Source organism: Haliaeetus leucocephalus, unplaced genomic scaffold, assembly GCF_000737465.1.
Source record: "Haliaeetus leucocephalus isolate CR32 unplaced genomic scaffold, Haliaeetus_leucocephalus-4.0 Scaffold306, whole genome shotgun sequence".
NCBI classification, from domain to species: domain Eukaryota; kingdom Metazoa; phylum Chordata; class Aves; order Accipitriformes; family Accipitridae; genus Haliaeetus; species Haliaeetus leucocephalus.
This window is the reverse complement of record NW_010972742.1, coordinates 3,533,815-3,550,887: the sequence shown is the minus strand read 5'-3', so window position 1 is coordinate 3,550,887 and position 17,073 is coordinate 3,533,815. Positions and strand designations below refer to the sequence as shown.

The 17,073-nt window shown below is 47.8% G+C and overlaps 1 protein-coding gene across 1 annotated transcript in view; it reads right to left on the bottom strand.

Moving 5' to 3' along the window:
• The window catches only part of VAV2 (vav 2 guanine nucleotide exchange factor), a 150,865-nt gene that overhangs the window by 7,813 nt on the left and 125,979 nt on the right, over positions 1-17,073 (bottom strand). The window contains exons 6-18 of the mRNA XM_010570820.1: positions 15,863-15,961; positions 14,325-14,393; positions 13,592-13,692; positions 10,010-10,109; positions 8,577-8,672; positions 8,062-8,130; positions 5,274-5,360; positions 3,522-3,607; positions 3,130-3,262; positions 1,853-1,962; positions 1,153-1,254; positions 960-1,048; positions 153-169 (exon numbers count right to left, since the gene is read on the bottom strand). Of these exons, the coding sequence (XP_010569122.1) occupies positions 153-169; positions 960-1,048; positions 1,153-1,254; positions 1,853-1,962; positions 3,130-3,262; positions 3,522-3,607; positions 5,274-5,360; positions 8,062-8,130; positions 8,577-8,672; positions 10,010-10,109; positions 13,592-13,692; positions 14,325-14,393; positions 15,863-15,961 (1,158 nt within the window). The remainder of the gene's footprint in view (positions 1-152; positions 170-959; positions 1,049-1,152; positions 1,255-1,852; positions 1,963-3,129; positions 3,263-3,521; positions 3,608-5,273; positions 5,361-8,061; positions 8,131-8,576; positions 8,673-10,009; positions 10,110-13,591; positions 13,693-14,324; positions 14,394-15,862; positions 15,962-17,073) is intronic.

The window sequence follows — 17,073 nt, the reverse complement described above, 5'->3', positions numbered from 1 at the left end:
ATCGGTCTCCAGTCCTGCCTCCCAGGTTGCTGGACCCCCCCTGAGGCTGGTGCTGGCTCTTCCCATGAGCTGCCCGCACCCGGACCGGGCAAGGATACAGGCTCTGCCCAAGGCAGAGGGGGATGCAGGAAAAGGGCCATCAAACAACATACCTGGTCTGCTGAAGAACCTGCAAGAGAAATGATGAAATAAGTGGTTAATTTAACAGTTAGCCCCCATTTTCTGTTTCTCTTGATGCTGTGAGTATCAATAAACAGGCATCAGTGCTTGAACTTGATGGAGGAAGCACAAAGCAGAGGCTGGGGTCACTCGAGTCATCACTTTGCACCGGGTGGGCAAGATCCAGGGAGGGACTGGAGCCGGACAAGGACATTTTCTCACTTGTGCAAAGTTCTGCAGTTTTGTTTCCTCCTCCATCCACTCTTCACCCAAAACCTCCCTGAAGCCACCCCGTGACAGTCCCTGGCACTGAGCAGTGCCAGGGCTCTGACCCAGGTGAGCAGAGGCGAGTCACAGGTTTGCCTGATTTAGACCAAGGATTCAAATTTTTGCCATATTATGGGGCTTTTGGGATCTGGAGATGAGGTTTCTCCTCACTGGAAAGGTGATCCCTGGCACGGACCCTCCCGCTTTCACTAACCGATGTCTTCTGATGAAGAACTCATCATCTCTCTTAAATGCCCTCCCAGGACGAGGGCTGGGTGCATCCCACCTAGTACAGAGACCTGCTGCCGTCCTCTGACATACATGGGATTCATCTCTCTGTTTTTGAGGCTTTTGGTTGGCTTGCTTGTTTTTCAGACCACCAGCCAATGCAAATTACAGCCCTGGGAGGCGGGTGGCAGGGTACTTAGATTTTGTTACGCGTTAACAAACATTAGTGCTTTATAGAGCAAATCTTTCAGATCATTTACATGCACCTCCTTGGCACAAACTGCTAATGATGTGAAATAGCTCACCTATCTTGCAGGGAGGAATGATCTCCAAGCACTCCTTATGAGCACCCGCTCCACATTTGGGGCAAAGATAGCCCTGGTAGAAGGTTCCTCTGTACAAAAAAAGAAGTCAGAAAGTCCTAATTCAGCCTCAGCTTTGAGATTTTCTTCCTGTGTTTTAAGGAAGATGCAGAAAAACTGGAAGGATGTTGCTCACCTTAGGAACATCCTGCAGGCTTTGCAGTTGGTAGTCTTTTCAAATGTGTACATCTGAAAGTTATGGTGATTTGCATTGGCTTTCTCTGGCTTTATGTTGGACCTAAGGAAAAGGACCAGGGCATTATCAACCTGTCCCTATGAGTCATGCTGCACTCGCAGCCTGTCACAGCAGCTCCTGTTTGCACTTCAGTCAAAGTTTGGAAACCGTAAGGACAGGTAGGAAATCAAGTGTGAAAGCAGACTCAGGGCTTGACTGTGCAGAGAGAGGATTTTGCCCTTCAACCTTCCCGTGGGACAACATTCACGGATTTCACCCTTGCCCGAGTCAATCAACAGCCCAGACCCACCAGCGCGGGGCCAAACCCTGCTCTGCTCAGGACCGGTCCCCGCAGCAGCAGCCCTCCTCCTGCAACGCCTTCCTCCAGCCCCAGGTCAGCGCTTCACGCGTGGCCTGACACCACGGCGAGGTGTCATTTCAGAGATGTACCACCCATGCTTTGGTGCAGACGCTCAGGGTAGATGATTTCACGCTGGACCCAAGCTCCCTTTGCACAGGGACCCATCCAGCAAGCCCACGCGAGCTTCCCCATCACAGGCTTTGCTACCGGAGCTGGTCTCCAGTGACCTGCTGGTCCATGACACAGTTTCCCCGTGCTTGGCAACTGCACGCCAGGGCTAGAGCAACCACTCATGCTCACATTGCCATTTCAAACTGCTCCATCCACTTCCTCTTCATTTCCTCCGTCTTGCAGAAGAACTGGAAGCCCTGCTTCCCCTGAAGGTGAATTAGGTAGAAGCCGTATGACCACTGCAAGAGAAAACGAGAGAGCTGATCAGACCGCTACGCTCCCAACAACTGAGCAGCAAAACTCACTGCGCTTTTATTCAGGCGTCTAAATAACTGCTCTCAGTGCCTGCCCCGTCCCTTCTTCTGAAGGACTGCTGAACCTTTGCAAAGGTAACAGCAGGGAAGGAGGAAGAAGAGCTCTGTGTTTCTCTAACACATCACAACTAATGATGCCTGAATCAGCTTGGCATTGTGCACTAGGGCCAAATAGGATTTTATGGTGGCAGATGAGAGAACCCAGATTTTTCTGCTCCAGTGGATCCTCCCCAGCCATTATATCTCTCCCTGACAGCAACTGACAGCCCAGGAGGAACATCTGACCTGCCCACTGCGCATATGCTCTACCTGTCTCATTACAACACTGCACAGAAAAACATGAGAGAAAATTGTGTGCTTTGCTTACCATTTTTCCATGAGACTAGGAAAGCATAGGAGAGCAAAAGTGGAAATATATTTCATTAAAACATAAAGCCAGCAGCATTTCTTCAGCATCCAAGTGGCAAAATTGGCTATTCTTACTCAAATATCACTTATCCCATCTGTACAATACCTCTTCCCATTGCATGTAAGGGGATTAAGCTAATGGGTCTCTGCTAAACCCATAGCTGGGAGGTTTTCCTTCTTGGCTGCCGACTAAGCCTCAAACCACCTGCAAAATGATGTTCGTTCAGTGGTAACCATGCTCCGAGTGCTGATTTTGGCAGGCTGGACGGCAACGCTCACGCTGCCTTTCCAGGCTCCTCCACCCCGTGACTCCTGGGAGCGAGAGCATCCGGATGGACCTTCCCTGCGGCTCTCCTCTCCACCCCGTCTGACGTTTGCTCCCTGCCAGTCCCTCGCTGCCGGCGGGCCAGAAAGCAGGGAGCAGCTTCCTCTCTCCTAACTCCAAATATCCCAGCCTCTTCTGGGCTGTTTTGCAAGGATGGAGGTCAAGGATCAAGCCCAGCCCCACATCCATAAACATTTCTCAATGCTCTGTAAGGCTGCCCTGAAAGCTGAGCATTTATTTTCCAGCTTTTTTGCAAGCTCTGTTTCTATTTTAAAAAGCTAATGGGAACGTACTACCCAAGGACTGGCCAAAACAGCTCCAAAATGCTCTCCAGCAGAGCTAATCCCTGGTCCACCTACCTTCTTAATGTCCTTGTTATTCATAGGATCATCAGTCATCTTGTGGAAGAGCAGCTCAATAATTTCTTTCAGCTCATAATTGTATCCTTTCCTTTTGCAGACGATCACCACTTTATCAAATAAAAATAAATACCTGCCCAAAGCAAGCAAATAAACAAGCAACCCAGTCAAACATCTCATTAAAGCCCCCACTCAAGGGGAACTATTTGGAAAGTTCTGCAGCGCTTCCCAGCCAGCGCAGCTCGATGCTCTAACTGTGCTGTAATTTCACATCGATGGTGGTTTCTGACAGTGCTAGTCTAGCCAATAACTGAATAAATAAGCACAAAGCGAATCGTCAAATGAAGACACATTTAGTTTGGGAAAACTTCTGAGCGCCGCTGCTCACTCACCTGTCCTGCTTGGTGTGGTTGACGATGGAGCGGACCTTCAGCTCACCATCGATCTTCGGCCTCCCAAACTCCTCCAGCTTCACTTGCTGCAGAAAACAAAGCAAGGCTGAGATCCGCAGCCAGGGCTGGGACAATGCTTTTGGAGAGGTGGAAACCCAAAAACTGCCCGGATCGCACGGCGTGCTGGGAGAATCCCCACCAGCCCTGCCTCGAGCTGCCGAAGCTCCAAGGCTCAGCAGTCAAAGCATTTTTGCAACGTTTGGGATCCAGAAAGCAAAACCCTCACAAAATAATATATTTTCCAGGGGTTTCTACAAAACCAGAACCAGGGCTCTTGTAGTTTTGATTCCCATCCTGAACCAAGACTGGAGGTTTTGCGGAGGCTGGAACCCAACCCAAGGGTTTGGTCAGTTTGTCTTTCAGCTCAAAAGCCCTTGCAAACGTTGCTCGCTACAGCATGGCCACCAAGCCATGGAAATCAGTCCCCTTGCACAGCTCTTACAGGAAAAAAAAATATTGTGAAGCATCACCACTGGTCAGGAAAATAAATATTTCACACAGCTATGTGTATAGTCCGTAATTATTTCATGTGGGCTCTGTATACATAACACCAGTCGCTCCAAAACATCCCCCCCCGGTACAATAAAAGGAAACCCCAAGCAGAACGTGCGTGGGATTGATCTGCAGACGGGAGTGACTGCTTTGCTAACATCTAATCTCCCGCATGTCAAACCTGCTCTCTGGCTGCTGCAAGGAAGAGAAGTGGCTGTTTCATGACCCCATTTACATTCCCATTTTTACAGAGCATGATGTCTGATTATTCGCACCCATCAGGATTATCATGACTGCTTCAATCAAAACCTGTGAGCCACAACAGCCCATATCCCACTGGAGAATTTTTGCAGATTTCACTGGAAAATGAAGGATTTTTTCTCTGTCTGTTAAATAACCATCCATTAAAAGTTCATTGTTTTCAAATGAAGCCAAGGCTTAAAGTCCCCCAAACCCAGGACCCCTCCGGGAAGCCCCTGGGGTGGGCAGCCCCCGGCATCTCCCTCCATCAGCCCTTTTGAAGCATCTCAGGTGTCAGCCCCAAAATTGCATTACCTCGGTGTAAAGCATGACGGTGGAGCAGCTGCACCCGCAGCTGACCAGCCCCCCCCCCCCCCCCCAATTTGGGGAAAAAGCTCGTTAGCTTGAAGCTCTGCCACTGAATATCAAATTAATGGGCTTGTTCGGGGCTAAAGTAAGTAATGGGTTGCACGGGGTGGGCTGATGCACAGTAATGGGACTGACTGATACCTCTGGAGTTTGGAGGATGAGATTCTCCTTAAAATATCTGGTTGAGATTTTGGGGATTAGCTGCGTTTTTACATGTGCCCTTCTCCAAATGGGCCTTGGTACACTTTCGGTTAATCTCTGTCCTCTTAACAGCAAAAGAAAACCCATTTTAAATAGCAGACAGATAGCTTACTTGGGGAATTCTTGGGTCCTCCCTGCCCTAATAAGATGAGAAAAATTTGGAGAAACTTTTTCAGTGTAACACCACCAAAAGAAGTCACTCTCCATCACAGCCAAATCAGTTTTGTAATATAGCAACCACTTCTGGACTGCCAGCAAAAACACTGTCAATGACAAGGGACTATCCGAACACACGCGGATCTTTCTTAGGTAGCACATCAGATTCAGTAGTAGTTGCACAGAAAAAGCAAATCAAATTAAAGTTGGGAGCAAGAGGATTTTCCAACTTACCAGATTTTCTATAGAGCTCTGAAATTCACTTATTTTCTTTAAAGTCTCTTTGTCCCTCTTTACTTCATTTATGTACATGGCCAAGTCCTTAAAAGAAAAGCAAATATTGATATTTATTTTCCAGATTCAACTAGTACCTTACCAAAACAGAAAACACGACCCTGGCTCCCTGAAGCTGCACTCCCCTCCGCTCTCAGGAGTCAGACCAGGATTCAAGCAGCAGCCCGGGACACCGTGAGCACAGGTTTTTTTGTGCTTCCACTGCTGAACCAGGCAAGTGCTGCAATTTTTATCATTTCCCAGAAGAGGGCAATGCATGAATCCAGTGCAGCACAGCAAACCCGAGCCATGGCTTTTACCTGGTGAGAGCCGGGGCCAGCAGCCAGCATCCCCTGCCTTTGCACCTCCGCCCGGCAGCATCCTTCCCTCCCAGCTTTCATCACCGTAATTCCCTTCATCCCCCCGAATACAAAAGCTGCGAGCCAGTCTCTGCTGTCAAAACATCCACATCTGTAAAATAACTGCTTTGGACACCTGGCTGCACGTTAGCTGTGAACAGCATTTGACCTGGCTCTGCCTCAGTTGCTCCGGATTGCACCCGAACTGGCGAGAGCGCTGGGATGCTCACGCTCCGTCCTTCCCGGGGACACCCCGCGAAAGCATCCCCATCTCCAACACCTCTGGGCCTCCAGCATCTCCCACCACACAAAGGCTATGTTGTGAAATACGGAGACACTCGATGGAGCTTGTTCCGCCCTGAAAAATTCTTTGCTTACCCAAATTTTGACCCATCAAAGAGAAAGAACCCTATCCCTTCCATTCAAACAACTTCTTACACCCTTCGGAGCGTATTTTCTGTGTCTGCTTGCTTCTTGTCTGCTCCCTGCCTCCTTGTCCTCAACAATAGCTCTTGTCAACTTGGATTAAATCTGAACACGGGATTTTTGAAGACATCCCCTCCGGGTCAGACCTTCCTCAGCTTCCCAACATAAGAAGGGTTAATCACAGATGATAATCACAAATCTACGTGACAATACTTATAACATCACAAAATACCCCACCGGGCCGGCGGCAGGGATGGTTATGAACAATGACAAAACCAAAAGCCTTATGAAGCAGCATCTTCCATCGTGCTTGAGCTTTTGCTCCCTCCTGTACTGGCTGTCTCCTATGCAAACTGGAAACACAATCCCAGGGTCGACCGTGACTTGAAACAGGGACAGCAACGCGCAAACTGGGGCTGCGGGATTTAAGTGGGAACTTGCTTCGCCCCCACCATCACCCAGGGGCTCAGTTCTGTGCAGTCAGGTGGAGGGTCAGTACCTGCACCAAATAGCCCCATGTGCAATTTTTTTGAGCAAATCCTGCCCCTGCTTTGTGCAAACAACTACCTATGCAAAATAAAAGGGAGGTGAATCCCTTTGGGAAACATAGGTCTATTCGCCCCCCTGCACGGCTTTCGCCCCAGACAGCAGCAACGTCTGCCGCCTACCACCACCGCAGACAGAAAGGCTGGATTTGTGATGAAGAACATTACTTGTAAGTTAAGCCTTGGTTTACAGATCAATTAAAATCAAACTGCACAGCTTCCTATGCCCCTGCGGAGCCCGGTGCGGTCTGAATTGCACCTGCGCATTCCTGGCGATGGGGCGATGAAACAGAGAAACCTCACTGATGGCTATGGGCAGCTTCCTGCAAAAAATGCTGAGATTGCAGTGCAGCGGGAGCATATATACATTTATTTATTAGCAGTGGTATTGGTGGGTGCCATATTATGAGGCATAAGCAGAGTTTAATAACTGTCACCAGGTTTAGTGTTCATTTGAGGCCACGGCCATGTGTTGTGCAGCAGCGGGCTGCGAATGCAACGTCCTTCAAACAACCTTAACTTTAAAGCGACCTATATATCGGCTCTGGATCCCCGGGCTTGCAGGGAGAATGGCTGAAAAGGTCACCCAACTTATGTAAGTGCTGGGAAATGCAGTGTTGTTACAAAAGCTGCAGCTCAAAGGGAGAAAACAAAGCGACCTGAGAACACAGGAGCAAGCCCAGGGATGAATCCTGCAGTGCTCTCCGGACACAAAACCTGGATTTAATGATCATCCTCAAGTCAGATTCTGCTGACGATGATCCCACAGTGTGAGTGTGCGGGGGTATATGTATCCAAGTCAGAAAACATTTGGATGATTTTATTTTTTTGCTGCTGATGGTTTTCCTAAGATCTTGGGGGTTTCAGCTGAAAGCTCAAAAAAACTTTAAACAAAGCAAAATTTTGACACCAGAAGTCTTCATTTGTGGAAAGAGAATTTTCCCCTTAACAACAAAAAATACTTGGATAAAAGGATTCCCAACCAGCGCCTGGATAACAGCGTGCAGGCAATGCTCCGCACAGACGCGGGCACGGGCTCCCATTTCTGCAATATTCCCCAACTTGCTGATACGGCTGGAGCTCCTCCAGATCCCTCCCAGCAAAAACAAGAGCCGAATCTGGCACAGCCTCTATACACACAATAGTAATTAGTGAAAAGTAGTAGTTTGTCAACAAATACCCGCTTCCTCAGCTGCTTAAAGAGGAAGATAACAGCGATGACTACCGATCTGCTGCAAAGCAATCGCATCAACTGGCAATCAATATATACACGCATGTCCAAAAGGAGGAGACGCTGCCTTCCCTTGGGCTGTTGGATGGTTTTTCCATCTAAGTTTTTGTTTTACAGAAGCAGAGGGTCTGGCGCTGTGATGCATCCCAAGCCCATGCAGCCCCACTGCCGCTCTCATCCTCCCGTACCTGCATCGCCTCCAAAGCCTCCTTCAGCTGTTGCTTCTCTGGTCGGTCTGATGAATGGCTGAGCAGCTCCTGGAAAAATAATTAAAAAAAAGAGTGTGGGTGTGCTCACGGGCAACGGCTGCCTGCTGCCAGGCTGGTGGCAGGGATGCCAGGGCAGGCGGCTGCGGCTGCAGCCGTAGGACGGGGAACACGCCAAGCGGCTGGTGCTCGGGAGATCTGTTACACGGAGTTGACGGGAGGAATTTCACACATAATCAGATTATATGCAAGCTTATTTTATATTCATTAACTGCCTCTCGTGGCTAACAAGTGCAGAATTACCCTAGGTCACCGTACTTTAAGAGACAGCACAAATATTATGTCGTGTTAAGTAGCTCTAGTAATTATTTCATTTGAAGAGGAGAAAAAAAAAAAACCCTCTGCATTTGGCAATGATTCACTCTCCACTGTAAAAGCCAAAAGGTGCTACAACGAGGATGGCAGCTGGAGAGAAGTGCCAAGGCTGAAATACTTACTTTTAAAAGGAGATGGTATTTCAAAACTCTTTGCATTGGAACCACCAGCAGATCTTGCAATTTAAATTTCCCGTCCTGAACCTTTAGTGTGCATTCCTGTTAAAGAAATCAATGAATCAGCAGAGAAGCAGCTGGGGGAAAACAATGGCTCTCCCACAGAAAAAGCCTCCGGTGTCCCATGGCTGTTACGTTTTCCTTCCGTAAACTCAGTTCTGATGACAAATGGCTCGTGGTCCCTGCACGCACCCAGCTGGGGCCAGGGCTCCCACCGCGGAGGTTCTCGAGGAATAAAACACAGGGGCTGGACCCAAAAATACAGACATTCTCATGCAACTGAGCTACTCCAGCTTAATGAGATACTGCTCATTAGGGGAGCACACAAATGCTCTCAGACCTCGGGAAATGTCAAATGAAACGCATTAGCTTAACTCACCTCCTCGATGGTTTGAACTAATGCATTTTATTTGTGAGGGCTGGGAGCAGGCACGCAGACAGTTGCTGTGGCTTTGCTGATAAGCATTAAGTCATTAAGATGAGCTAATGTGATCGCAGAAGTTTTGCGACTGTTACCTTCGCCCAGACCCATTTAGATAGGGGATTCTGCTGCGCTGGCTGAGACCCCCTGTGTGCCCCCCCCAGAAAGACGAGGGGAGCTGCCACGAGGGAGGGAGAGAAAGGAAAAGCATGGGAGCAACTGGATGCTACAGCCACCGATCCAGAGAACACGTTTTAAAAAATTATGAAATGCAGTTTTATCCCTGAATTGGGTTGCTACTTTTGCATGGAAAATCAAAGAGCGTTTGCAGAAAATGAGGTAACGTGTACAGACAGCCCAGCAAATTCAGATTAGCATCAAGACCAAAGCAGGAATCAAAGCTGGGTAAAAACAGCAGCTCAAACAATGCATCCCTTCTGGGGCTCCTTTGATTTACCTAATATCTGGATCAGCCCCTATTTACACTAAGCCTTTACGCTGGGGAGGGAGGACAGGGGAGTAATCTGGGCATTCACCTGGGACTCGGGTTTGCCTCTGACTGTCCCTGATGCTGCGTGTGACCTTGGAAAGCCACACGGCTCCCAGCTCAGGGATGCTCAGTGCCTTTGGGTCTCCCTGCGTGACTCAAAGAGGAATTTGTCCACAGCCAATCCCACTCTAATAAAGTCACCTGGCTTGTTTTAACTTGGATAAACTCGGGGGAGGAAGGACAGAGAGCATGTCTCGGGGGGAGATGAAGGGGAAAGCAGGAGATCAGGACAAGATAACAGCCAGCTTTGTCCCCTCTCTGGGCAGCACAGACTCACCCCCACATCCCTCCCCTCTCTTGCTAAACCAAACATGCCCAGCACGCCGTTCTCAGCTCCAGCAAGTCCTTCCAAAACTTGTGACGAGGGGGGTGGACAGAACTTGGCCCCCATGTCCCCTGCCCGCTCACCTCCACCTTCTGCCTGACGTCCTCCCTGTTGGTGAGGAGGTGGTTGAGCGTGTTTTGGGCGTACTCCATGTGGCTGCAGTACTTGCCGTAAATCAGCAGCCTGTAGAGGGGGAAATCACAAATTTAATCGGAAACACTTGCTGGCAGTTATAACCTGTTATAAAAGATATATATACTTATATACAGTGAAAGGACAAGGCAAACAGCTATTCCCCCATATAACTGCTTAGCAAAGTATTAACACTCTTTTACTGTACGGCTTTTTAACATTTAAATCTTTTGAAGTTTCCAGAGCTGAAGCCCGTGGGGGTGATTCAGCTCATGATAAGCAGAAGGGGCCGAGCGGCCAAAGGAGCCCGTTTTTGGAGATACGATGGCTCATCCCTCCACTCCCGAGTGGGATATATTTAACCACTGTTCCCCAAGAGCTGTGCTTTCGGAGCACCACGATAATAAAGGGAAACCCAGCTCCACACTGAAAGACCTTTCCTAGACCAGGTTACAAAGTGGCTCTACAAGAGGTACCCGCATCCCAGGTATGACAGCCCAGATATGACCTGGGGCCCCATCCCTTCCCAAGCCACCGGTCACCGCTGGTGCTCGCCTTTCCCGGGGAGCGGCTCCGACCCCCACAAGGGTCTGCAGATTAACGAAAACACGAGGAGGGGGTCTGCGCTGAACCCCTGGCAATCCAACCCTGTGGCTCCTCGGCTGCGAGTTGGCTTTTTCTCATGACTACATCATTGCCATAATCCCCTTGATGTCTCGATAGGCGCCGTGCCGCCCCGATGGCCACGTGCCAGTTTTCCAGCTGTGCCAGATTAGCACCAGGGCTTGTGAAGGCAGGACAGGGACGCGCTTCGAGACTAAAGGACAACAAAAATCCATTTCCTTAGAGTATTTCTGAATGCAGCTCGCTCAAGCCCAGGTATTCATCTCCCCAAAAGCCTTAATTTCCCAAGTCACAGCTGCTCACAGCTCAAAGAATGATTGCCACCACCGTGGCTGAGTTGTGCCCCTCTCTCTGGGGGTTTCTGGGTATTTCACCAAGTAAGGAAGAAGGCAAGAAACTCTTGATTCTTGAGACATGCCCAGAATGGATGTGGGTGTTGATAACTTGCACCTCATCAGAGAATGAGAGGCTTCAAATCCCCTTAAAACCCAAGGACACGTTTTAGAAAGCTCATTGCTCCTTGCAGGATGGGCCACAGGGAGCTAGAGATCAAGAGACTGGGTAATTTGGGAAAAGAAGTTTGTCAGAGCCTTTGAAAACACAGTGAAGCTCTGTATGGACACACCGGGCTATAAATTTAAACACCTGACACAAACAGAGCAGTTTGCTGTGGATTCCCCCTTTTTCCTCCAGTTCAGTCATTAATCCTGCACGACAGGTTTGGGTTTTCCCCCCCTTCCTTCCCATTAACTGTATTGCTGCTGATAAGACACATTTTCCATCACACGCTGCAACTCATCCATTATTTCGGGGCCTCGTCTCTCGATGGAGATGATCTGGGAGCACCTGACCCGGTGTCGCTCCGTAAACGCGGGACTCTCAGACGCCGGCAGGGAACTGAATAGAGAGATTTATGGGAGCCGCAGTCCCGGGCGAAGCAGCAGCCAGTACAGATTATTCTTCTGCCTCTTCCCCTTGACAACTTCTGAACATGCACAATAATATCTACCTTGCCAGCACTTGGAGAGTTTCAAAGAGGCTTCAGGAGCATAAATTCAAACCTCCAGCTTTCAGAAAAAGGGATTTACAAAATATTTCCTTCCAAAAAAAAACCCAAACCCCAAACCTGCAAAGCGGAGGAGCAATACATCATTTGGCTGGGACGTCTCTGAGGATGCGTAGGGAAGTAAGAGCTATTTGTCATGAATACATTTGATGGAGGAAAGTCTTATATACAGGGACCAAGTGGGGACTCTGGAGGTCCATGTTCCCTTCTTGGTGGGACAAGACCGTCTCCCCAGCTGAGCTCACCTTCTCCTCCCGCACCCCCATTGCCTTGCTGTAAAATGTGGTATCATCGTCTTTCCTGACGTGGGACAGGACCCTGCCTATTTAGACCAGGTTGCTCCAAACTCTTTATCCCCGAGAGCCTGGTTTTGGGGTCTTCTCCAAGGCAAAACTCCCCAAAAACACCAGTTTCGCACAGCACTGAGGTCCCCAAGACCCCCATGGGCTGAACGCAGCTTCGGAGCCACCATCGCCACCTCGCCAGCCGTCAGTCTGGCTCCTTCTTTCGCCTCTCAGGAAGGCTTTTAGGTCCCCTAAAAAGCTGCTTGCAAACTCCATTAGGAACTGGGTCGGTTTGTTCACCCACCTGCATGAAACCCATCAGCTACAAGGGCTCTGCTGAGCTCCCACCAGCAAATTAACGGAACCAAACACTTATTTAAAGGCTGTCAGCCCAAAAATAAGCCTCATGCTCCCACGCAGCCGTACGGATCTCTCTGAGGAGTAATGTCACCTCCACGACTCCTGCCTGCGTCCCATCCCTGCTCCCTGCCTGCACAGCTCCGTCCCGAGCAGAGTCAGCAGCATGCACGGAGCTGAGCCAGGAATTAGGAGATCAAAATCACCTGAGTTTTATGAGTATTTTTAAAGTATTTGCATTCTTCTTTGAAAACTTTTTTTTATATAATCCAGAAAACATTCCCTTTCTAAAAAGAGGCACTGTGAATGATGAATATGTGACCTTACGGTGTATTATTAATGCAGATGGTATTTCTGGAGTTATTGACTTCTGAATGGCATTTCTGTGTCTAGACACTGGTTTAATCACAGTGAAATAACACCCTGGCACGATTCCACAATGAATCAGGCCTTTGATTAGTATTAAGGATATTAAAGGCTTTTATTAACCTTATCTTTGTGTTCTGGTGTACTCCTGCTTGCAGCTGCCAAAACACAGAATCTATTATGTTTGCGAAAGCAACTTTTACATTTATTCATCATGCAATAGGTGCAGGACAAGAGCAGTGCCAAATATGCGATTTTTTTAAAGTGAGCAATCACTTTGATCTAACCAGAGCAAAGCCTTCCCTGCAAAGGAGTCATCCTACCACATCACAGGCCCTCAAAGCCCCGCTGCTGCTTGCAGGAGAAGACTACACTAAACCCTTGAAAGCGAGTGAGGTTTTACTCCATCCCGACTCGCCGTAATCGTAGCATTCCTCTCTTTAGCCCCTCTGATACATCCCTGTAAACGCATTCTACGTTCAGCCTGCAAAACAGCCGGTCTCATATGGGATGCTGTGAGCCCAGCAAAATTCCGCTGCAGACAGGGGCTTGCATGAAAAAGCATCCACGGGAGCCACAGCGACTTAGCCAGGTCGATCAGAGAGGAGATGTCCCAGCCCCTGCCCCTGGGTGACCAGACACGGTTGTGGCTGGATTTGGTTGCTTAAGTGTCGGCACCAAGTGATGTTTCGGCTGCCTGAGAGCATCTACCTGCAGAGGATGCAAAACTGGTCTGCTGTGACAGGCATTTCTGTTCCAAACTCTGAAACGGACCCTGCAAATATTAACCCATATCTATTAAAACTGGAGCTGCCTAAAGACTGGGTTTCCTTTACCTCTCTTTGAATTCCAGAAACACTTTTGCCAGGCTGCTTCCTCCAGACATCATAGAGACATCGATGGCTCTCAGGAAACTGAAGTGCACTTTAATTAGGTCCTAAAACGATGAAACAATCAATACTTTAAACAGATCCGAAGCGAGTGGGCAAACAGAGCCTAAAGAAATGCACATTCACTACTTAATCAGGCAGTCATTCTCTCTTCTTTTTTTTTCCTCTTTTTAGCTGTTTTTAAAATAAGTCATTCTGGTGAGATGCAGCCCTAAAGGGCCAGGAGAGCAAGGGTGTAATTCCGCCAGGAGGTTATACAGTGATAAATGCCCCAGGATTCCACGTGTACTAAAGTCCCTTTTGCAGGTCTGGAGGGAGCAGAGGAGACGGGCAGGCTCCGACCCAGACCTCGTGCAAACCAGCGTAGAAATAAATCCCTTCATCACAGTGTGCCCAAACCATCTCTAAGTACAGCTAAAATACACAGCCCCAGCCCTGGAACATCCTCCATATAAAATTGTTTTCTTACCTAGAGTTCATATAATCCGCAACTCTAAAATTGAGTGTTAAAAAATATCTCCTAAACCCGTTCAAGCTCCACAGCACATGAAGGACTGAACCTCTGTACAGCTGAATGCACAAATCTAACGTGAAATCTGAAAGCCTTCTCTTAAGCAGGAAGAGGGCTGAGCTGCTGTGAAAAGAACAAAGATTTAAGCCACAGTGTCTATGCCGTTACCTCCAAATTGATAAAAATAGCTTCCATGTCTTGGGGAGTCAGTACCAGCCTCAGTGGGTTCATATAGTTCTGCAAGAGGTAAATGGAAAAGGAATTGAAATACTGGAGAGGAGTGAACAAGTTTCCTTCTGCGCAAGTGAGAGATTTTTCCCCACTTCACGTGAATTTAAGCACTTGCAAAGGCAGGTGAACGACAACGCGTTTGGCAAGACGGGGCTGTGCCAGGGACCCACGCAGGAGCCCGGAACCCCCGTGGGCGCATCTTCCCCCCGAGCTCCCCTTGGCCCCCGCGGCACTTCCAGGCACGGGAAGGTGCAAGACCCCCACCCGTGGGTGGGCGCAGCCCCCTCGCCCGCTAAATCTACGGGGAGAGGAATTTAAATGCGCACAGTTTCTTCACCTCGCTGCAGTTCTTGGCTGCAGTTGGGAAGCGCTCGGAAACATCTTTTCAGCACTTTGATTATCTCACTAGAATTTTGCCCTTGAAAAAGCGCCGGTGATGTGATTACATTGGAAATGCCTTTCTGAACAAATACATATTAATAGAAACGTCTACATGACTTGTAACTACAAAAAAGCCCCGATGCAATGCACCAAAGACAGGACCCTCTACCCATAACATGCTGTCAGAACCTACTAAGCCTTCACAAGCTTTTTTAATGGATGTCAAAGCGATAATTTAACTCTTCCTTTACACTGAACCAGAAGGGCTGTGGCTGTTTCCAAGGCATGAGGGTTATTTTCATAAATGACATGTACGTTGGGACATTTTCATGGAAAACGGGAAATGTCGTTTCATCGCGCCGGTTTTGCTCACAGCTTCTTTGTGGGAACTTTCAGCCGACAGAGGCAAATAATTGCAAAAGGGGAGGAAACAAAAGCGTTAGGGTGATTAATAATGGCAGCTTGATTTTCACTATTGTTCTTCATTCCTGCTGCTTTCCCTGGAGCAGAAACCACCTCCAGGCTCCAGCCATATCCATGACTCTGCTGTCTTGCTGAGGTGTTAGTTTTTATTGTTATTTAAAAGAAAGGCACAACAATAATTTATCAAAACTAATTAAAACCCATGAATTTAAGCAGCAAAACGTTACTTTTAATCCAATTAGTTTCAATGACAAGTCAGCACAGCTTCAGTACTTTTGAAAAACACCCAGAATAAAGAAATTATTCTGTAGCAATCAAAGCGATAAGGTATCTGCAAACACGGTTCTTATCTGTGAGACCGGCCTGGCTGAGCGAGGAGTCTCTTACGCTGGGGTAGGAGGGACACAGCAGGATGGTTTTCAGCCTATTTCCAGTATGCAGCAATCAGAAAAAAATATGCTGTTTGGCTTCTACAGTTACAGGCCGCACATTTGTGCTTGTCAGTATGGGTTTTCTGGATCCCCCTTCTCTCTAATTTTACATGTGAATGCATCAATCCTGTCTCATCACATCTGCCAGCTCTCGCAGCGCAAACTAATACAGCGAGATTAATGCAAGATCAAGTGATGATGTGGAAGGCGATGGTACAGAAAAGATGGCTCAGTTCTTACCTTTTCTATATCTTCAAGTGTTTTGTAGTATTTAGCCTCAGTTTCTTGGATCTCTAGCAAACAGCAATTTCTTTTGTCATCTTCTGTCATTCCCATTTTCTAGAAAAAGGAAAAATAACACATGGTCAGATACTCTTAACAGTGGTCCAGCAACCTGCTCATGTGGAGCAGAGCTCCAGTTCAGCCTTCGGTGACAGCAAACAAGCACAAGTTTGGAAAGTCAGGGAAGTACTGTTACTGGTTTATGTTAAAAGAAACTATTTTTATCCAAAAAAATTAGGAAGGAACCCTGGCTGTACTATTCAATATGTTTCAACATGGCAAGCATTACATTTTTTGCATTTATTATAGCCACATCACCAAAGACTATCAGCTAAAGAATAAATAAGAGATAAATGCTGGTTCTCCCCATTTTTTTTGCTAAAGATGAAACTCACAACAGAGCCTAAATGGGTCATAAATAATACGTTAGACTTATACAAATCCCCTGCCATGGTTGCCAATTCTCATGATTTTAGGTCAAATCTGATAATACATGTTTTTCTTAAAGTCCCAACTCCTGGAGTCACTTCTCTTGCTTTTACACCTGTAAAGAGGAGCTGAAAACACGTGTTGGGAGGTGCTGCACTTGTCCATGCAGTCTCTGAACCTCGGAGGTGATTCAGTGAGTGGGTTTTAATGATCATGCACAGGAACAGACACCCTCTGTACACCCCCTTATAACTCACAGCTCATCCCTATCAGCTGGATGGAAAACAATATTTTAATCAATGTGTCTTACCTGCATGTATCTAATCTGAAGCATGCAGAAATATAACAAACCAATTAGCATTAAACACTTGCTATTGCAACAAATCTTAAAAAAAAATCCAATATTTAGACAGATATGTGGGTGCTTGTATTAAAAATAGACTCTTTTGCCCAAGGAAGGGGAGGAAATGGAGTCAGAGCCACCGACTCCATCGCTGCCCAGTGATGTCTAGGGAAACATAAAACATTGTGGAGGGAACAGTGAAAAATTGCCAATCGCACCGACCCTAATCCTGCACTACCTGGCTGCTGGACACCTACATGGTGGGAGCCTTTCTCTGTTTTTCCCATTTATGCAAGAAATTCCTACCAAAACCTTCCCCAGGGACAGTTCTTGGGCCAAACAGCTTCTGCAGCTGATGGCAACATGGTAAAAACACCGGTGGCCAACGAGCTGTGCT